This window comes from Aphidius gifuensis, linkage group LG3 (assembly GCF_014905175.1).
Source record: "Aphidius gifuensis isolate YNYX2018 linkage group LG3, ASM1490517v1, whole genome shotgun sequence".
NCBI lineage: Eukaryota > Metazoa > Arthropoda > Insecta > Hymenoptera > Braconidae > Aphidius > Aphidius gifuensis.
In genome coordinates this window covers 14,204,211-14,227,917 of record NC_057790.1, presented here as the reverse complement: position 1 = coordinate 14,227,917, position 23,707 = coordinate 14,204,211, and the positions used below count along the sequence as shown (strand labels likewise).

General features: G+C 28.6%; 1 protein-coding gene across 1 annotated transcript; it reads left to right on the top strand.

Moving 5' to 3' along the window:
* Positions 1 to 22,269: 22,269 nt before the first annotated feature.
* LOC122852021 lies at positions 22,270 to 23,549 on the top strand. The gene has a single exon (XM_044151572.1). It carries the CDS (start codon positions 22,755 to 22,757, stop codon positions 23,538 to 23,540), a length of 786 nt encoding a protein of 261 aa, XP_044007507.1. The 5' UTR covers positions 22,270 to 22,754; the 3' UTR covers positions 23,541 to 23,549.
* The last annotated feature ends 158 nt before the right edge of the window (positions 23,550 to 23,707 follow it).

Here is a 23,707-nt window from a genome sequence, read left to right as displayed (position 1 = left end):
ACAATTTATTTTATTTATTATCGACAACGATGAAATAATTTAAATTAAAATTAAAAAAAAGAAAGGAAATTAATAAATTAAAGAATTACTCACTTTTTGCAAGATGATTCGTTGTACACCCCTGTCACCACGTGATTTCTAACCTTTATTCTTTATTTTATAAAGTTCGATTCAAAACATGGAAATGATTTTATATAAAAGTTGAATTGCTTTGAATTTATTGAATTATAAACATCTATGAGGTGATAATATTGAAAAATGATTAAAAACTTACTTAAATTTCGAGTTATTTGAAGATATCAATCGTCTCACCACGTGCACCTTCCAGTTATCAAGGTTATCTGAAAAAGAAAAAAAAAAAAAACGAAAAAATGATATTAATATAAATTTAAATAAATAATATTAATTGAAAAACATTTATGAAGTAGGAATAATATTTAATGATTAAAAACTTACTCAAATTTCGAGTTTATTGAAGATTTCAATCGTCTCACCACGTGCACCTTCCAGTTATCAAGGTTATCTGAAAAAAAAAAAACAAAAAAATGATATTAATATAAATTTAAATAAATAATATCAATTGAAAAACGTTTATGAAGTAGGAATAATATTTAATGATTAAAAACTTACTCAAATTTCGAGTTATTTGAAGATATCAATCGTCTCACCACGTGCACCTTCCAGTTATCAAGGTTATCTGAAAAAGAAAAAACAAAAAAATGATATTAATATAAATTTAAATAAATGATATTAATTGAAAAACATTTATGAAGTAGGAATAATATTTAATGATTAAAAACTTACTTAAATTTCGAGTTTATTGAAGATTTCAATCGTCTCACCACGTGCACCTTCCAGTTATCAAGGTTATCTGAAAAAGAAAAAAAAAAAAAATGATATTAATATAAATTTAAATAAATAATATCAATTGAAAAACATTCATGAAGTAGGAATAATATTTAATGATTAAAAACTTACTTAAATTTCGAATTTATTGAAGATTTCAATCGTCTCACCACGTGCACCTTCTAGTTATCAAGGTTATCTGAAAAAAACAAAAAAAAAAAAACAAAAAAATGATATTAATATAAATTTAAATGAATAATATTAATTGAAAAACATTTATGAAGTAGGAATAATATTTAATGATTAAAAACTTACTTATATTTCGAGTTTATTGAAGATTTTAATCGTCTCACCACGTGCACCTTCCAGTTATCAAGGTTATCTGAAAAAAACAAAAAAATAATATGAATATAAATTTAAATAAATAATAAATAAATTCAAAAAGAAGATTAGTCGATAAATAAATAAATAATATCGAATGAAAAAAATAACTTACTTTTTACAGGATAGATTGTTCTACACCATGCTCACCACGCGAATTCCTAACCTTTCTTTTTTTTTTTTTCTTTTTACACTATTTTTGCACTATTATTTATTAAAACATTGAAACAAAACTAATTCATTCGAAATTTAATCTGAAATGAATTATTATTAAAAAAAAAAAAAGATTCACTATTTAAATTTATATTGATGATATTGTTCAATAAAATAAAATAAAATAAATACATAAAACCAAAAAAACTTTGATGATGTTGACCGTTCAGTTCCCACAATGAGAAGAGATTGAGGGTATGATCGTTATCCCAATCTTCTATCCCAAACCCATGATAAAAAAATTTTATGAGTGTGTATACTGAACAGAAAATTTCAGTTTAAAAATCCACCGATAGTCAATTATTTGGCGCAGTAAATTTTAGAAAATTAGTTTTAAATTTTACCGATTTCGAAAATTGACTCGTTGACGCTAGTGATCATTAAGATGATGATATAGTAGAAAAAATCATTATCATCATTCTACGTTGATTGGCTCTCTGAAATAGTAAAAAAAAAAGAACCAATCAAAAAATTTTAACAATGACTAGTGAATAATCGGTGAAAAACGTGTGAGAGTCATAACTCATGATTAACAATCATTCTTTTCACGTTGAAGTTCAAAGTTAAAGGTTCTTTTCTAATTCCTCAAATAAAAAAATGGAACGCTATCTCCGCCATATTAATCACACACGTGCTGATCTTAAGAACAGGGTAAGTTATTAAATTTATTTTCCATTTTTTATTTTATTACTTTTGATTATTTTTATATTAAATCTTTAGTTTACCTTTTTTTCCAAATGAATATAAAATTTTATATTAATCTAATTTAAATTTTTTTTGTTTTTTTTTGTTTTTGTTTCAGCTTGCAGTGGAAGCTGATAAAATTAGCCGATACATGATGTGGTTACAATGCAATTTGGATCTACATGATATGGACGGATTAGATCAAAGTTTGAGGATAGATCGTCAGTGGAAAAAGGTTTATATGCGTTTATTAAAAAATTCTTTATATAAATAATTGAAGGTCCGGATGCAATAACGACCTGCACGCTCAAAAAACGGTAGAAGTATTGTCCAATGGCTTGGACAATTCTTAATTTTCAAAGTCGTCAAAAAAAAAATTAAAAAATATAGGCATGTAGGAAAAGTTAAAAGAAAAAAATATTGCTTTTATGGTTTTTTTTTTTTTTTAATTATTTTAATTGAAAAAAATTAATTAAGAAAATTATTTCATCTCTGATTTTGTTCATTTTTCAATAATGATACGAGTATATCTCTTTTGTTTATCAATAAAAACTCTTGAAATTTTACATATATATATATTTATTAACAAAGAATAATGAAAAAAAAAAATTTTCAGAAAATTATGATAATATTTATTTATATTATTTATTTAATTTGTGTCAATAGAAAATTGAATCTTCTTATCTTTGACTCAACCGTTTAGCGAAGAAATTTGAAAATTTTAATAACTTCCAGCGTAAAAAATGTTTATTTATATATGTAGAATATATTTCTAAAATTTCAAAAATTTAAATTAATAATTAAAAAAGTTATTGAGTTAATAACAATGGAGCGCGGTCGTATTAATTATTACGCGCGCAACAAAACAGCGACTTGCCATCACCCATATTAGAACCTTCGATATGCGTGTCAAACGTGAGCGCGCTCTATTGCTGTTAACTCAGTAACTTTTTTAATTATTAATTTAAATTTTTAAAATTCTAGAAATATATTTTACATATATAAATAAACATTTTTTACGCTGAAAGTTATTAAAATTTTCAAATTTCTTCATAACGGTCAGATGAAGATTCAGACAATTTTTGACACAAATTAAATAAATAATATAAATAAATATTATCATTATTTTCTGAAAATTTTTTTTTTTTCATTATTCTTTGTTAATAAATATATATATATATGTAAAATTTCAAGAGTTTTTATTGATAAACAAAAGAGATATACTCGCATTATTATTGAAAAATGAAAAAAATCAGAGATGAAATAATTTTCTTAATTAATTTTTTTCAATCAAAATAATTAAAAACCATAAAAGCAATATTTTTCTTAACTTTTCTACATGCCTATATTTTTACGACGACACAATTGAAACCGATGTAGATAACCTGCAATTTTCGAGGTCAAATTAACTGAAATATTTCTTTTTTGTTTTTTGTTTCAGATACGACTATGCGGAAGAAAATTAAGTGTGCTGTTTAAGTCATCAATACGGACAAGCAACATTCGCAAAGGTAAGATTTTTATCAAATAATTAATTGATTTAAAACTGTTTTTTTTTTTTTTTTTTTATATTGTTAACATTCTATGATTTTTTATTCATTTTATTTATTATAGAGTTCCTGAAATATTTAGACGAACAACAGAAATCACGGGAAAAATTTGACGAATATGAAGAGATCATGAATCGAATGGAAGGTGATGGTATTGATGATGAAGAGAACCACAGTGATGATGATAATGATGATAATAATGATGAAAATGATAATAATATCATCATATTGGAGAATGATGAGGAAGAAGATAATAATAATAATGATGATGATAATAATGAAAATATTGTTATTGATGATGATGAAGAGAACCACAGTGATGATGATAATGATGATAATAATGATGAAAATGATAATAATATCATCATATTGGAAAATTATGAGGAAGAAGATAATAATAATATCAATGATGATGATAATAATAAAAATATTGTTATTGATGATGATGATGATCATCATCATCATATAGATAGTGATATATATGAATAAAAAATTGACAACGAACGTCTGCTTTGTTGATTATAATAAAAAGTATTCGATAATTTTTCACCTCCCGATTCCCATAAATACACAAATAAAAATTAATTATTTAAAAGAAAAATTATAATTTATTTAAAAGATAAAATAAAAAAAATGAAATTGATAAAAAATTAAAAAATAGATTGTCAATTATAATTAAAAAAATTTTAATGAACAAAAAAAAAAAAATGAAATAAAAAAAAAATTAGTAAAACATAAAATTTAATAAAAATGAACTATAATAGACCCCCCATTGATCCCGCTGTGAACAACAATAGACCCCCCACTGTGAAGAACAATAGCGCACAGCAGGGGGGTGAGTCAGAACTCTCCTTACCTAACTACTTCCCAGCATCAGGAAAATTGTTGTCTCGTTATGCGGATGAAAAACGTGAATTGCGTTTGAATGGCATGTTGGCACCTACAAAAACATCTTTAAAAAAAACATCAAAGGAAGTAGACCGTGAGTTGTTACGTATATTTATATTTTATTAAATTTCTAGAATATAATAATTATATTAGTTTATTAATAATTCATTTATAATAATACAATAATTTCAATTGTAGTAAATTTAGAAGAACAAATGTCTAAACTTGAAACAACAATCACACCATGGGATGCAGTTAGTAAAATGTGGAGTGATACATATTCAGAAAGAAGAATTTTATTGACTGATGGAATGTCCATTTCCAGTTATTTCCAAAAATTTCCTTGTCTTTCTCTGGCCAAGGGGCAAGAATTGGTATTGTCATTTTTAATATAAACAATAAACAGTCAAAATTATTATGAATTAACTAACAATCATTTAATAATCGAAGTCATTTTTATTAATTATGTTATTATTGGTCGTTCACAGCTTGTATCAGATTTTTTGAAACTTTATCCTGGCTATGAAAACACTTTTCAACAAAATTGGACCAGAATCAAGCCATTATTCATGAGCAAACTACAAGAAATTAATATAGAAAATCCTGATGATAACAAATGGCAGAGCATTTTATCAGCTGCTCGAACTGGTAAGCAGATAACATTATAAACTATCTTGGACATAATGATAAAATTTTAAAATTTGGACTTGTTTATTTTTGCAGAATACGAAGACTCTTTGATATTTTGGCTATTACCATATTCATTATTATCAAAAGGTGAAAAACGTGGACGAAAATCCAAAAAACCAGAACAATCAACAAAACATTCAACTTTAATTGAATACAGAAAATCATTTATAATAAATGTTGAAGTACAATATTCGAGTTACTTCATTGTTATTCGCTAAAAACTCAAATCTTTAAATTATTAATGGGTTATATTTATTTGTGAATGAAGTGTATTATTATTAGAACTTAATTCAATCCCGTGCGGTTTCAAAATCACAGCAAGATCTTTAATCTCATAACTTCCAGTAGGAATTATAATTTTCTCTTTTTCACCCTTATTCAAACTTGCAAATTCGATTGTGTTATTATTTTCATCAATATTTGGTATTGAATTGGATGACAAAAACGAAATAAGAGCTAATGAATAATTTTTTTCACTTGATAATTGTATTGATGGAAAGTATTGAGCTTTGAGAACGGATGATATGCCGGTTAAGGTCAACGTTAACATCTCCAAAGTTTATAAAAGACTAACGCTAAATTTATTTTTTATTCTACTTTTATACCTTTTCAGTTAAAAATTTTGAACATAAATGACCACAATTAAAAGTATCCCAATCTTGATAACGCTCATAATTATAATTAATGTTGCCAACATCGAGATATCTGACGAGTTCTTTTGGTGGTTGCAGGTTACCAAAGCTGTCAAAATACATTGCTAAACTTTTGTTTAATTTTTTATATGCAACCCAATGAGTTCCTGCATTTTTTTCATCATCCGAATTAACAATTCCTGATTCCTTTTCCCAAGAGCCGCTTTTTGGCATATCATTACGCATAAAAACTCTTCTAAAATTTTGAATTTTTAATTGTTTAGAAAATTTTAATATATCTCGGTCAGTTAGTGCTCGTTGAGGCAACATCAATTCAAGTTTTTTGGAGACAAGTAGAGCCCAAAACCACTTTTATAAGGTGCCAAACGCAGCCCTTTACCCATTGAAATTGTTTCCATCATCTTGTTGTGTCTTTTATTTTCTTCTAATTGGTCTTTATTTGCTTTTACTGAATTCATAGCTTTCACAATACCAGAAGCGCCACCAGCCAGTCCCCCTATAGCAGATAGAGCTGATAATATTGGGATTAAAAGTGGCAAAGCTCCACTACTAATATTATTTGAAACTAGTATAATTCTTGGCATTGCAATGCTAGATTTACCACCCTTATTTTTCATAGCTTGTTGAGCACCTTCTAATGAAGATTTAATTGCAATTAATGAATTTTTTTTTCCAAGATTTTTTTTTTTTTATTTTTGAGTTTTTTCTTGGCGCTCCTCCGCTTTTTATTCATTTTTAATTTTCCGCCAGTTGTATTTTTCTTTTTCACTAAAGATCTTGTGAATAATTTGTTTTTGTTGCAAACTTTTTTATTAGCACAACCCATACCAAATTTCGATTTTATTTTCATTGCGCCAGTAACAAATGCAGCAGCTGCTCTCTCACCTAAACTTGCGTCTTTACTAAAAATACGCTTGGCAGCTTCTCTAGCTAAAATATCGTCAGCTGCGTTTCTTGCTGTTATATCTTCTCGATTTTTAAAATAAGCAATATCGTGTTGCTTACATGCAGAGTCTAAAGGATTAATTCCTGGATCTCCTCGTGCCAAACGTTTTTCGAGTTTCGTACCAGGACCGCAATATGAATATCCTGGCAAGTGTAATTCGAATGGCAATTTATTAATGAATTTATTCAACACTCCTGCTCCAGTACGTTTTTTATTTTTACTTTTCTTGAGTGTGCGTTCAATCATAGTTGTTTGTAAACTGATTTTCTTACTATAAAACCGTTGAATTTATACTATTTTCATTCAGTATTCATTAAGATGGAATTCAGGAAGCAAGATCTAAAATTACCAGTTATAAATTTTGATATTATTACTTCTAAAAGCGGTGATGGATTAAAAGAAAAGCGACATGGAGATTTGTTGCCGAACACAATACGCTGTGCTATAATTGGAGGTAGCAACTGTGGTAAAACTAACGCATTAATGAGTTTAATTGTTGACCCGAATGGTTTACGTTTTGAAAATATTTATATTTATAGTAAATCCCTATATCAACCAAAATATCAATATTTGGAAAAATTATTAGAACCTCTTGAAAATATTAATTATTACAAATTTTCAAACAATGATCAAGTAATATCTGTTGATGAGGCAAAACAAAATTCATTGTTTATATTTGATGATGTGGCGACTGAAAAGCAAGACCATATTTGCGATTTCTTTTGCATGGGACGACACAAAGCCGTTGATTCATTTTATTTATGCCAGTCTCATGCAAGAATACCAAAACATTCAATACGCGATAATATTAATTTTTTAATAGTGTTTGCAAGCGATGAAACGAATCTTCAACATATTTACCATGATCATGTAAATATGGATATGGAATATAATAAATTTCGTGAAATGTGTATTAATTGTTGGAAAGAAAAATATTGTTTTATGTGTATCGATAAGGATCGTGAATTGAATAATTTGACTGCTTTATAAATATAAATGATAAAAAAAAAAAAAATTTCTTTAATAAAAGAATTAGTCGATATTGTAACTTCGAAGAATCAACATGCCTCTCTCAAAACAATTACTCTCTGATGAAACAAAATTTCTTACGAATTGGAAAAAGTTCAAAATGTTATACGCAAAAAACATCAAATGTTAAAATTAGAAAGAGAAAATATAACTGAGACATCTAATGAATATTTAAAACCAGTTATTTTACCACTTGAGAAATTAGCTGCTAATTTTGAAACAAGGAATAAAGATAAGCAACATAATATTGCTAATGATGATAACGTTCAAAATCAAATAAAAGTAAATTCAAGTAAAAAAACTAATTATGAAGATGATGCTTCTGAGTTTGATGAATCAAGTAGTGAAGAGGATATATGTATTCCATGAAAGTAATAGTAATGTAGAAGAAATATTTGATTCAACTGAGGAAGCAAGTTTTAACCCATTATCTGAAGAATACCTTCAAAAAATTAATACTTTACATTGGGATGCTGATTATGGTGTAAAAAAAATGAAGGACAAATTAAAAATTGGAAATTCTGATTTAATATTTGAAAGTAATAATAAAATTAATATTGCACACACAACATATGAAATAACTCCTGGATTAATGGAATTATTGATTCTTAAAAAACCAAATAAAACAAAAATAACTCATGATGATGAAAAAAATTATATTGAAATTCTTCTCAATACAAATGCTCATTTAAGGTATCATAGCATTAATAATTATATAAAAAATCCAGCGTCTTCAAAATATATAACATTTATTGAACCATATATTGAGAAAAAGAAAAAAAGAGGGTTTGGATTGCTTCCAACAACAATGTCTCTTCAAAAGAAAAATAAATCAAACGTTAATTATATTTATTGGGACGATAGCAATGAGCTCGTTGATCGATTACGCTTACTCATTGCTTCACAAACAGCTGGTAATGGGAGGCATAATAATGAAATAATGTCAATTATTGAAGAATTAAGAGAGGCAAATATTATATATTAATATTTGAAAAAAAAAATAAAAATCTCAGTCGTTGTACAACTATCAAAAGAAGATGAGTGAATTTAAAAAAGATATTGTGCGAGAACTGCACGCACCAGCAAGGAAAAATTTTTTAAGAAGAAAAGTTGATATTCGTGACAAAGATGAGACATGGCAAGCGGATCTTATTGATATGATTGAATATTCAAACGTTAATTCGGGATACAAATATATTTTAACAGTGATTGATAATTTTTCAAAATTCAGTTGGGCTGCTGCGCTCAAAACAAAAACTGGAAAGGAAGTATCAGCTGCAATGGAATCAATTTTTAAAAAAGGTCGTGTTTGTAAAAATCTTCATGTTGATGAAGGTACGGAATTTTATAATTCAAACTTTGAATCAATGTTAAAAAAGTATGATGTGCATATGTATTCTACGTTTTCGAAAATTAAGGCAGGAATTGTTGAGAGATTCAATCGAACAATTAAAAATAAATTATTTTTTGAATTTAGCCTTCAAGGCAACTACAAATGGATCAAAATATTATCAAAATTAATTGATCAATATAATAAAACAAAATATCGAACAATTAAAATGGCACCTGTGGAAGTTGTTGGTGAAAATATAAAAATCTTAAAAAATACTGTATTTAAAAAATTTAATTATGATAATAAAAAACTTAAATTTAAATTAAATGATAGTGTTAGAATAAGCAAATACAAACAATTGTTTGAAAAAAGTTACAAACCTAATTGGACAACTGAAATTTTCACGATTAAAAAAATTAATAAAACATTACCAGTTACATATATGCTGGTGGACTATCAACATAACCCAATTCAAGGATGTTTTTATGAAGCTGAACTACAAAAAGTACGACACAAAGATATATATTTAATCGAAAAAGTGTTGAAAAAAAAGGAAATAAAATGTATGTAAAATATCTTGGTTTTGATGCATCACACAATCAATGGATAGAGAAAAGAGCTTTGTAAACATATCAATAAATAAATAAATAAAGAATAATTTTTTTTCCATGGTTGTTTTATTAAAAAGAGTTACATAAAATTACAATATTAATAATTTATATATCTCTAAGCTCTTGTGCATAGCCCCAAGGCAAAGTATAATTTTTATTCTCAATGAGTTCTCGTTTATCATCGTCCCAGCTTAAAGCGATTTTCTCAGTAATTGTATAAACTTGATGCTTTTCTGACCTTATTAAATTTTGTTTTCTAGATATTTTTGCATGATTTTCCACACAATTTTTATAATCTTCAAACGTAATTGTTTTCATTGATGACTTTTTTACCCCTTTAGCTTTTTTATGAAGTTTTACATTATTAACGCACGATTCATTTTCAACTAAAAATGAGTATGCTTTTGAACGCAAACCAATAAATTCCTTCATAATTTTCCCATTACATTCATCTTTCATTATACCTGGCACTTTTTTATTTTTTTGAGGAATATTATAGCGGTTATCAATTGGATAATTAGACGTATCGAAATTATCACATTCTTTGCGAATAAATTCATAAATATCAGGTGTAAAAATGTGTAAAATTGCACTATCAGTATCCATATATACAAATTTAACTTTATCTTGAAATATTTTTTTAATATAATTGTAATAAAAATCATAAATAACTGTTTTTGAAATATCTAAAATACAAAAACCTCCATATATTGGTTTATTAAAAAGAATACTAAGACGTTTCATCTCAATAATAACTAAATCATCTATGATTAGTGCACTGTGAAAATTGGGCTTTGATATTAGAGCTCTTGCTCCACCACGTCCTCCATATCTAGAAACTAATTTTATTATTCTTTGCGAACGAGTTGATTCCAACATTTTTCCGAAAAATATATTTATTAATGATTTAAAAAGATTTTTAGCAAAAAGTGATGTTGCCTTAGTTCGAATTCCGTATCAATATAAGGTTTCAACCATGCTCGTTGTTTAAACTTCAAAACTCTATATAATTTTCTAGTTTTCATTCCTAGAGATACATATTGTTTTAAATTTTTGTAATGAATGATATATTTTTCTTTATTGTAAAGCGTTGCTAATAATTTTGGACATTTACTTGTTGATAGAGGTGGTATTCGACGTTCTGGCGTTAATGGTAAGTCTTTGTGTTCATTATGTAAATTAACTGGATAATCTAAATCAACCTCAAGTATGTAGCCCCACTCTGAGTTATCTTCGATTGAATTTAATTTATTTATATCAAAATTTTCTTCCCACTGAAAATCACTTATTTTTTTTAACTAATTCTTTATTTATTTTTTAACCAGATTATGTTAATTGAAAATTGTAGTTAATAATCGAAAAATATTATTATAAAATTAGTTAAAATATTTATCGTATAGAGAAATTAATTTTATATCAATGGATTTTACAGGTAACCGGGCTGATTTAAATAAAATGTTGAAAAGGCTTCTTGGTCCTAATAGAGATCAATTTTTAAAATCACTGACAAAAATAAATACGAATAATGCTGTTGTTATGTTAAAAAAGTTAAATGTTAAAAAAGATGAGAAAAAATCTAGTACTAGTGCTCAGAATAATCAAAATACAAAGCTAACAACAAATACAACAATGACAGATGATGCTGGTGTTAAAAAAAATGAGGAAAAATTTATTACTTGTCCTGATGATGGTGAAAATACAAAGATAACAAATACAGCAATATCAATGATAATTACAAATGATGCTGGTGTTGGAAAAGATGGAGAAAAATCCATTAATATTGCTGATAATAATAAAAATACAACAATAACATCAAATACAACAATGACACAAAAAATAACAGATGATGCTGGTGTTGATGAAAATATAAATATAACAAATACAAATACAACAATATCAATGATAATTACAGATAATGCTGGTGTTGAAAAAGATGATGGAAAATCTATTACTCGGGTTGAAGATAGTCAAAGTACCACGATAACAACCAGTGCAACTATGACAAATATAATGACAGATGATAATTCTACTATCAAATGTGATGAGAAAAAAAATGTAACGAATGCTGCAGATACTAAAAACAAAAGTCTTAATAAAATTCAAATTATTAATAAAAGTTTCCCAAGACATCCAAGAAAAAGGTTATTCAAAGATCTAATGCCTGGAAATTCTAAAAGAATAGAAACTATTGCACCTGTGCGTAAAAGTTTTGATAAAGAAAACAGGGACACTGTTTTTACAAATTTAAGCCTGAAATGAGAGTATTCAAGATTCATTTCCATGGCAATCAATATCACAGATAATCAATTCACCAGTCTTTGAAAAAACAGACGGTAGTAGTCTTGAAATATCATCAACGGCATCGAGTACTTTGGCTATCGATAATGGTGAAATAAATGATGAAAGATTTGAAAAAAGATTGTCAGGAAAAAATGTATCATTTCTGCTTTCAAGCAATACTCAAAATAAAAGTACAGATGCAATAGAAAGTGGAAATATTTTAGAGTCAAGTTGTGCTCCAAATACATCTGCAATCAATAATCTTGAAACATCGAGTAATGAAACCGATTTACAATATTCACTATCAAACTTTAACTTGTCCGATGGTGGACTTAATTTTGAAAAAGAATAAGCAACATTCTTAATTCAACACCTATCACACAATGTACAGATGGACAAGCGACAAATTTAGACCTAGATGATGAACTTTGTGCTCGCATGCATCAAAACTTTGATCCAAATGATGAATCAACATATAACAGGTAACTTTAAAAAATTTTAAACAACAAAAGAACATACGTAGAAAAGTTGAATTGAATTAAATATTAATACTTTACTTTTTTTTTCTAGGAAACTTGTTGACAAATTGTTCAATTTGTCAAATGACCAGGTGCTGGCTTTATCAAACTGTGAGAAAAGTTACGGTAAACAATGTCAAGAAATTATTACAATTGACGTCATTAATCCAGTGGTTGTTGATGAGCAAAATAATACAATTGATAATGGTAAGTGCCTTTACTTGATTTTATTTTTCATAAAAAAAAACTGTATATATATTTTTTTTTATTCACAACTGGTTTTGGGGACGTTTAAATTGATGAAGGCTTGATTTTGGGGACACAAAAACAATCATTTAGAAAGTAGTAATAATTATTAAATTTTTAAAAGAAAAATATTAATTTTATTAACTAACATTTAAATGCTGTTAGAAATAGGAAAAACAATCCGTTACACTGTTAAAAATAAATAACATATATATTTTTATTTTTCTATATATATATAAACGTCTTTACCAATAAGCTAGTTCGAGGACTTTTAATTTCATGAAGACTCGATTTCGGGGACACAACAACATTAATTTTGAAAAAAGTAATAATTATTAAATTTTTAGAAAAAAAATATTAATTTTTATAACTAACATTCAAATGCTGTAAAAAATAGAAAAAACAATCCGTTACACTGTTAAAAATATATAACATATATGTTTTTATTTTTCTATATATATATAAACGTCTTTACCAATAAGCTAGTTTGAAGACGTTTAATTTCATGTATACTTGATTTTAGGGACGCAACAATATTGATGAAAAAAAACTTTCTATTTACAGCTGATGATATAGATTATAATCCTGATGAAGAATCAATCAATGAATCTGACTTAATCAATGAAACAGAACCTCGTTTGTGCTACTATAAATCTTGGTAATCAAAATATGGAAGGACGTGATTCGTTGATTAAAAGAGCAGTAGGAGGAAAGAAACCACAGATCCGAAAATGACTTTATGTTACAAGGGCAGTGGGAACAATGTGTGAATTTCCAAAGCGCAAGAGGGGTAGTGCGCTTTTTAGAAATTCACACATTATTACCACTGTCCCTAGTAACATAAAATATGGTTCGTTACATGTGCCCAATCAGAGAGCCCGCTCACAACTCATTTGGAGGGGAAACACTCGCCAAGGCTCGTGCTTGCCCCTCCAAATTCGTTGAGAGCACACTCTCTGAGTGGGCACTTGTAACGAAATATACTAATAGTAAACTCTGATGCTGGGACAAAAAAATATTCTTGTATATTTTGTAGAAAAAGAGTTGCTAAAATTTCTCGTCATTTTATGACTGAGCACAGGAACGAACCACGTGTGCAGAAAATTACAGCATACAAGCCAAACGACCCGTTGCGGAAAGCAATGCTTAATTATTTGAGGAATGAAAGCAGTTTCGAATTTAATCGTCTTAACAACGAGACAAATCGAATTCGTGAAGTAGCAAGACGCCCGAATCCTACGCGCACAGTATCAGCAGAAGATTTTGTTTATTGTCCAAACTGTCTTGCTTCACTTCGCAAACCCACTTTTGCTGTTCATCATAAAAAGTGTCCAGGTATATCAGTAAATGGACGAAAAACACCACAACAAGCAGCCAAAAAGCTAGCTGATGATTGTCGTCCTAAAATTAGTGAAAATTTACGCCATATTTTATCTGTATTGGATACTAATGAGGTTGGGAACCATGCAAAGTTGGACGAATTAATTATAATCTATGGTAACTTACTAGCAGTACAATATAAGCCTGAGAGAAATTATGATATGGTCCGTCAAAGATTTCGGATTCTTGCCAGACTTGTTTTAGAAGCTAAAACGAATAATCACAATATTTATGATTTAAAAACATTAATCCATCCTAATAATTTTGATGACTGCTTGAAAGCAGTTGATCAGGTGGCAGGCTTGAGTGAAGATGGCGAATCATTCAAGTCCCCCGCAACCGCTGCAGCAATTGGCACTTTGTTGAACGATGTTTCCAACTTATTGATTTGCGAACATTCAAAAGTTGGTGATAAATTACAAAAGGAAAATGTTAAAGATTTTCAACGACTTCTAAAAAGAAGATGGAATGCTCATGTCAGTAAGAAAGTTCGCGAAACTCAACAACAAAATCGTAGAAAAAAAAAAGTTGAATTGCCAGCGTTAGAGGATGTTACATGTTTAATGACATTTTTAAAAAATAAACAAATAAATGCACTCAATGACTTGAAAGAAAAATTTTCAAGTAACGCTTGGCAAGAGCTAACCAAAAGCACGTTATTAATTGTTCAGATTTTTAGTCGACGATGTGCTGGAGAGATGGAAAGAATCACTGTTGCTGATTTCAATTCTTGCGAAACAATAGATGATACGACTCACGCTGACATTGTGAAAAAACTGCCAGAAAATAAACAAAAAACATGTGAAAAATATAAGCTCTTGCAAATACGTGGCAAACTGGTGCGTTCCGTGCCAGTGTTATTGGACAATACAATGTTTACTGCGATTTCTACAATAATAGAAAATAGAGAATTAGCAAAAGTTGATGCTAAAAATCCTTATGTTTTTGGTACGCCAGGAAGTATTGGATATAAAGCCATGTATTATAGAGCATGTGCTTTAATGCGAGAATACTCAGTCACTTGTGGTGCTTCAAAACCACATACACTGCGGGGAACAGAGCTTCGCGAGCATTTAGCCACCAATTTAGAGTCATTTAATTCCAATAATACAAAACGATCAGTTGTGGCTGATCATCTTGGTCATGACATTCGGATCCATAAAGAATTTTATCAAATACAAGATATTGCACAAGAAATAGTGCAAATGTTAGGCGTACTTGAAACGGCTTGCGGAAATAGTGGTGAATATAACAACAACGACATCAGCAATCAAGGTGAAAATTCAGATAAAGAAGCATCAGATAATGAGACAACAAATTATAAACAAGTATCAAAGGTCACTGCTTCAACGATGGACTCACAAGCACCTGAAGCCTCAAAATATAATGGTATGATATTTTTTATATACATATTTTTTATTCCGTTTGATTTTATGTACACTTTATTTTGGGGACGCAACATCATGATTAGAAAAAAAAAAAAATTGATTACAAAATTCTTGAAAGAAAAACATAAATTTTAATTACTGATGTACAAATACTGTTAAAAAAAAAAATAGTTGAATCGTTAGATAAAGAAAAAACGTTCATTTTTATGTTTATATACATATGAAAGACTTTACGAGCGAATTAGTTTGAGAACGTTTAATTGCGTTTAGACTTGATTTTGGGGACGCAGCGACATAAATTAAAAAAATTGTCATAATTATTAAATTTTTGAGATAAAAATACTGATTTCAATAAGTACCATGCAAGTGTTGTTAAAATAATAAAAAAATTCGTTGAATCGTTAAAAAAATAACAAACATATACAAATATATTTATGTTCATAAACATATATATGTAATAGACTTTACCACAGGGTTACTTCGAGGACATATTTACTTTCATGTAAACTTGATTTTGGGGCCCAACAAAATTAACGAAAAATAATTATGATAAAAACTTTTATAGATAGAAAATTAAAATTACACTCATATACACTCAATAATACATGTAAATTTTTCATTCTAGATGATTCTGAAAACGCTGACTCTGAAAATGACGATTCAGGTAACTATTGTCAATATTATTTTTTTTCTATAATTCATATTCAGATCATTATCCCTAAATAAAACGTTAATTTGCAGATAAACCATGGGTTCCGGTTATAAACAAGAAAACCAGCAGTGAAAGTAAGAATAATTTTTTAATCTAATCTGATAGTTTAGTAACAGTGCTCGATTTCATTGTTATATCGATTAATTTGTCCTCGAATTACTAAATACACGAATTTATATTTTATGTATCTTTAGTACCAATTCGAAATTTCATTAATTTATGACATAAAATTATATTTTTGCTGTTTTAAAATGATGTTTTAAGCAGCACATGACTCAATATTATATTTTTTATTATACTCTCGTTGCAATACTATTTTCGAAAAAAAACGACAAAAAAATAGCTGCTTGGATTTTCATTGTAATAATCATTTTATTTTATTAATTTAATTAAATTGCAAATTCGTACTAAGTGTATATCTGGAAATGTACGAGATCAGTATTGTAAGGACAGTCCCTGAATTCGCTGTTATATTAATGGACTAGTCCTCAAACAAAGATATGAACAAATTCATATATTATACGTATGAACTGATGAATTTGTGCATATTGCAGTTTGAGGACTAGTCCATTGACATAAAAGCGAATTCAGGGACTGTCCTTAAACTACTGATTTTGTATATTTTCAGATATAAATTATTATATATTTTATTTTTTTAATACAAAAAGATGTGGTACCAAAAAAAGTCAAGAATTCAATATATTTTCAATGCATATAATTAAGTCTTAACTGTTGACAAAATTTTGAACTTGACCCCACCTGGTTCAATGTATATTATACATATATAAATATGAAATTTACATTTATTTATTTATTTATTTGCTTATTTATTGACAGTTCCAACAGATTACTCCATTAACAGGTTACTAGTAGCTGATAAACAATTTGTAAAAGTTATACATATTAAAAATTAGTTAGATTATTTGTTGACTAATATATTGTAACGTGACATTGTTACCTTCTCACTCAATTCTCAGACTTTACCTACAAGCTCGGATCAACTTATTTTTCAGACAAAAGAGGGACAGTAAATCTAATTCGACGACGCTAAAACAAACGAAAAACGTCACTAAAACTACACAGAGATTTTATTCTACGTCGCTAACATCACCAAAAACGACAATTAAAATATGCCAGTTGCTTTATTCTACTTCGCTAAAACAACAAAACGACCTGAGAACTAACCAAATAACCAAATACCAAATAACCAAATAGCACCAAATAACCAAATAACACACAATAACCAAATAATCCAAATAACGCACAATAATCCAAAGAATCCAAATAACGCACAATAATCCAAAGATGTTGATCCGGACCTGCAATAGTAAATCTTAAAATTAAGTTGAGGGGTTTGCCTGGGTCGCTTAGTATGCTGGTTTGTGGAGAGAGGGACGGGTAAAGAATATTAAAATTACGTCACTGAAATAATAAAACAATGGAAAAATAAATCACTCAACAAAACGATAATTATTGTACTCAAAATTAACCAAGTTTATTCAATAATTAAATACGAAAATTTATCTAATATCCAAATACAACACAATAAAAGATTGACCAAGTACGCTTACTAACAAAGGGAGACAAAAGAACCACACATTACTGACAATGCCCAAGGTAAAAGGATGGAATCTTAGGATGGATGACTCCTGCTCCTAGACCTTGGTGGAAGGGATGGCTCCACTTCCTAAAGCTATGGAATGGATGACTCTAATTCCAAGGGGGCAAGGGAGGGGTTGTCCGAGGTTCTGGGATAACTCGCCAGAGAACCTGGACTCATTGCGGCTGTAGGCAAGGGAATGTCGTTGTGCGTGCTGTGCCACAGCTTAAATAGCTGTGATTCTACCCTTTCCAATTTTATTCCCACTATGACTGATATGCACCAATCTCAATGAAGTTACTCAAATTGACCAGTCAAAATCATAGTAGGGCACACGGTGGGAATGGTAGTACTAGAGGGGATATTATTAGTGTACAAACCGGTTATTCCCCTCTTTACTCACAAAAATAAAAATAATAAAAGCGTCACTGGTCAACCGTACAATAATAATAATAAAGAAAAAATATTCAAGAAAAATTAATATAATTTTAATTTAAGGTAGACGAGCGAGTCTCGTCACAATATATTTTTTCTTTTTTGTTACTTTTTAGTGTTCCGTAGGACACTTATGTTTTTGCTTTTCTGTGACTTTTTGTTATTTCGAGATAAAACGTGGAGTCCTGAATCGAATTGGCTTGTGAGATGCTTATTTTCTTTATTTTTTTTGGCCAAAAGCAATCGTCATATTTATTTCCAATTTTGGGGCCTTATTATATTTAATATGCCCATTTTTGGACATAGCCCAATTCCAAATATTGACCGATCAATTCCGGCAATGTTTTAATCGACGACGCTTTATTAGTAGACTCTACGATATTTTTTTCAAATTTTTCGGTTGTTTTTTTTTTTTTTTTTATTCAACGATATTTAGTGTCACAAACTGTTTTTTTACAATGTTTTTTAAACCGCTGAACCGAATCAGTCGATGTTAAAACAAATTGAGGTTTTTCTTTTTTCAAAAACAGATATGATACTTTTTTTTACTTTTTGGGTCTTATTAGATTTAATATGCCCATTTTTGGACATGGCCTGATTACAAATATTGACCGATCAATTCCGGCAATGTTTTAATCGACGACGCTTCATCTGTAGACTCTACGATATTTTTTTCAAATTTTTCGGTTGTTTATTTTTTTTTTTATTCAACGATATGTAGTGTCACAAACTGTTTTTTACAATATTTTTTGAACCGATGAACCGAATCAGTCGATGTTAAAACAAATTCAGGTTTTTTCTTTTTCCAAAAACAGATATGATATTTTTTTTTACTTTTTGGGCCTTATTAGATTCAATATGCCCATTTTTGGACATGGCCCAATTACAAATATTGACCGATCAATTCCGGCAATGTTTTAATCGACGACGCTTTATTAGTAGACTATTTTTTCAAAAATTACTTATAAATTAAAAACTAAAAATTAAAAAATGCCTATAAATGACAAATTTACTTGATAAATTACATTGATAATCAGTCAATAACAAATTCATTGATTACAATTAAAATTGATGAGAAAAAGTAATATGCTGAAGTGAGGTATCTAGATGTCTTTCCTGTTAATTAGATAATTGGGAAAAAAAGGTGGGGTCAAGTTTAAAATTTTGTCAACAGTTAAGACTTAATTATATGCATTGAAAATATATTTAATTCTTGACTTTTTTTGGTACCACATCTTTTTGTATTAAAAAAATAAAATAGCTTTTGTTTATTTCTTTTCCATCAAGTTGAATGAGTTTTTTTTTTTTTTTGCGTTTATATACATATATACAATTTATTATAGTTGAATGAATTCATTGGTTAATTTTAATTTTTAAGTTTAAATTATTTTTTTAATCGTCAATTCATAATTATTTCAATGTTCTGTTAAAACGTAGGCTAAACCCTGGTGAAAATATTTCTCCGCAATTTCTCCTGAATTTCTCCGCAATTACTCCGAATTTCTCCGCATATACTCCGAATTTCTCCACGATCAATCCGAATTCCTCCCAAATTGACCCATGTGAAGAAATGAGTGAAGAAAAATATCAAATTTTTTTTCCGAACTTTCTCCGAAACGACTTGGGTGGAGAAACGTTCGGAAATATTTTTCCACGATGACAATACGCGGAAAAACATGCGAAAAAAATAATTTCACCGCGGAGAAATTTTTTACGAATTTTCTCTGAATCGACTTGGGTGGAGAAACGTTCAGAAATATTTCTCCGCGATAAAAAAAACGCGGAGAAACGTGTAGAAAAAAGTTTTACCACAGAGAAATTCTTCCGAAATCAGCGACGAGGAGGAATTTTTCCACCCATCTCTCCACATTTATTAATTTGATGAAACGATCACGGGAGTTTTGTAGACCAAGTACCTCAGGCATATCAACTTTTTTGGAAAAAAGTGTCTTCGAATTTTCATTTTTTTCAAAAAAAATAAACATCATTATGCTTTGCGTTATGTAACAATTAATAATTAGTCATTTTTTTTTGGCAAAATTGAAAATTAAAAAAGTTAGAAAAAAATTAAACAAATGACGGAGAAAGTTAGAGAAAGGGTGGAGAGATTTGTCTGCCATTTCTCCAACCGTGTGAAAAAAGAATTTTACTGCTGACAAATTTTTCCTCAAATCAACGATGAGGAGAAATTTTTTCACCGTTTCTCCGAATCAACTTGGGTAAGGGAACCTTCGGAAATATTTCTCTGCGGAAAAAACACACGCCGAGAAACATGTGGAAAAAATAATTTCACCGCAGAAAAATCCTTCCGAAATCAACGAGGAGGAGAAAAATTTTTCCATTCATTTCTCCGCATGGGTCAATTTGGGAGAAATTAAGAGTAATCGCGGATAAATTCGGAGTAACGGCGGAGAAATTCGGAGTAATCACAGAGAAATTCGGAAAAATTCGGAGAAATATTTCCACCAGGGAAAGTTAGCGATTTATTGATGTCACATCTGGAAAATCTAAATTTCGTATTTTTATCATCACAATCATCATCATCTTGATTTTTAGGACAGTTGAGTGTTGAGTTTGAAGATAGTTGTAAATGAATACTGTCATTAATGTTTTGATTTCCTTCTAAATAATAATTTGAGTCTGAATCTGTTCTTATTTTTTTTTTTTGCCCGATACATTTAACGAGTTAGACGTAAAAGTAATATTTGTATTATAGTAAGAGTTTTACTGTGAAAACTATCGTCAATTTTACCATTTGAATTATCCAAATAATCTTTTGAAGATGGATTACTTTCAGAAACATCACTAAACATACTTATTTGCATCAGTGATTCAGTCAAAATTTGTGAAACAGCGATTGCTAAAAAATCACCAATGTCATTGTGAATGATTCATTCCATTGTAAATTTATTATTGTTAATTTCGTTTTCATTAATTTTATCAATATCTGTTGTTGATGTTTCTAAAAAAAAAATGTTCTTGATGTGTTCATAATTGTTGCATCCTTAAATATAGTCGTTCAATTGATGAACGAATTGATACCATTTGATTGTGACATATTTAAAAACGCATCAAAATTTTCTAGACCATTTGATAATGACAATGATATAAATAACGTGCCTGACACTGATGGTCTCAACATTGCTGACACATGTTCTTTGTATTTTTGATTTTTATTATCATTTTCATTATTTATTTTTGTTGATGATTCTTGTTGATAATTTAATTTCTAAACATCATTACTTGTTGGTAATGTTATATCCACTATTAATTCCGAACTCATTCTTCCATTTTTTTTTTTCGGTCTCGTAACGGTTCTTTTATCAATTCTTTTTGTTGTATCATTTGACAAATCATTAAGTGAACTTACTGATAAATCTTTTCTTTACCAAGCTTGAAGATCTTCGACATTTGATGATATTTTGTCACTCACTGACAGCAACCATCTTTCATTGTCATCAAAATTAACATGTGATAGATCAATTATACTATCGAGAAATTCGTTGATAATGATGTCTTGTTTTAAATATTATTCACTTTATGTGACATTTCATTGTTATTTATATTTATTCATTACAAACTTACAGAATAGTTGTGCATCAACCATCACAAAAAGATGAACAAGTCAAAAATAGTATTTAAAAATATGTTAGCTTTTTTGTAGTATAGACAGATGCTTCTGGCAGCTGATTTAGATATTCAAAAATAAATCTTTTTACATATAATTATGTTAACTTAATATAAAAAAAAAAACTCATTAAACTTGATGAAAAGAAAAATAAACAATAACAACAAAATGTATAAATTGTAATGTAAATTACTATTAGTAGGGAAACAGGGCCGGTTCTATATCATCCCTTAATTAATCATCCCTTAATTAAAATTTGTAAAAAAAAAAAATAAAATGAAAAAAAAAAAAAAATAAAGGGTAGTTTTTGGAGGGTAGTTGGGGGTGTAGATAAGATGTTGAGGATTGAGGGATGTGTGTGTAGTTGAGATTGGGGGGATGAGGGTTGAGAGTATGGAGATTAAAAATGGGGGGACGGGAGTCGGGAGACGGGAGACGGGAGACGGGGACCGGATGTCGTTGACTCATGTATGATGAAAGAGATTGTTTATATAAACGTTATTAACGGTTTTCGTTCATATAAATACATAAAAAATTTATGGCTTTTTCTTAGAAAAAAATATAAAATAAAAGCATGCGTCATTAACGAAAAAATTCCGATATAAGTGGGGCAACATAATAATATCAAGTTTTACGTATATGTAAATTATTATATATATGTATTTGTTTCTACAAAACGATTTTTTTAATTGAAAACCTATCAGTGCATTAAACGTGTTCGTGACGAAGAAGTTAAAAAAAATATGGAATTGATTGTAGATATACAAGGATTTAAGCAACCTCACAACGCATTTGTTTTAAAAGAGTTTGCTGCAATTAATGTTCAAAACAACGAAACACATTGTTTTGTATTTAAGCCACCAAATACATGGAATCATCTACCTGCAAAATACAAGTCAATTAATCTGTGGTTGATACGCAATTGGCATGGGTTATCGTGGGAGTGTGGTGATGTATCTTATAATGACATAAAACTGATAATTTCTAACGTTTTGGAATCAGCTTGTTATATATACGTCAAAGGTGACGAGAAAAAAAAGTGGTTGGATGAAATCACTGACAATTCAAAAGTAATAATTGATTTATATTCAATGGATTCTCCAGGGATAAGAACAATAAAAAATCAAATAACAAGTCATCCAGGAATTCATTATGCTATACGTAATTGTCATTGTGCACTTGACAATGTGCAACAATTAAAACTATGGTTTCAGAATTATTGGGGTGAGAAATCATCTCTTAATAAATCTATACAGTTGTACTATGCATTAAAAAATTTATCGAAACTTAGAAAAGAAGATATAGAAATTTTACCAGAAAATTTTATACTTTCATACGCCTCGGAATCAATGGATGAAATTTGGGATAAATTGCCTGAAAATCTGAAAAACAACCATAAATTCATCGAAGAGCGTCGTTGTAAAGAACATTTTAATTTTTTGGGATTATATACAGATGCATTTGATGGACCATTACCAAAAAAAAAAAATTGTATTCCATGTCAAAATAATAAAAAAAAAATAATTTGAAAAAAATAATAAAACCTCACATATATATTTTATGTGAGCATCAAAATTTATGATGACTAACCAATGTTTATTTTTAAAAAAAAATTAGGGTCAACGGTTTTTACATATACGTTATAAAACACTACAGTGCATGTGCGCACGCATCAATATATACACAAAGGAGGGGC

What these genes read in the sequence shown, in the direction of transcription:
- LOC122852021 (XM_044151572.1), top strand. Translation starts at nt 22,755, where the DNA reads ATGGAATTGATTGTAGATATACAAGGATTTAAGCAACCTCACAACGCA.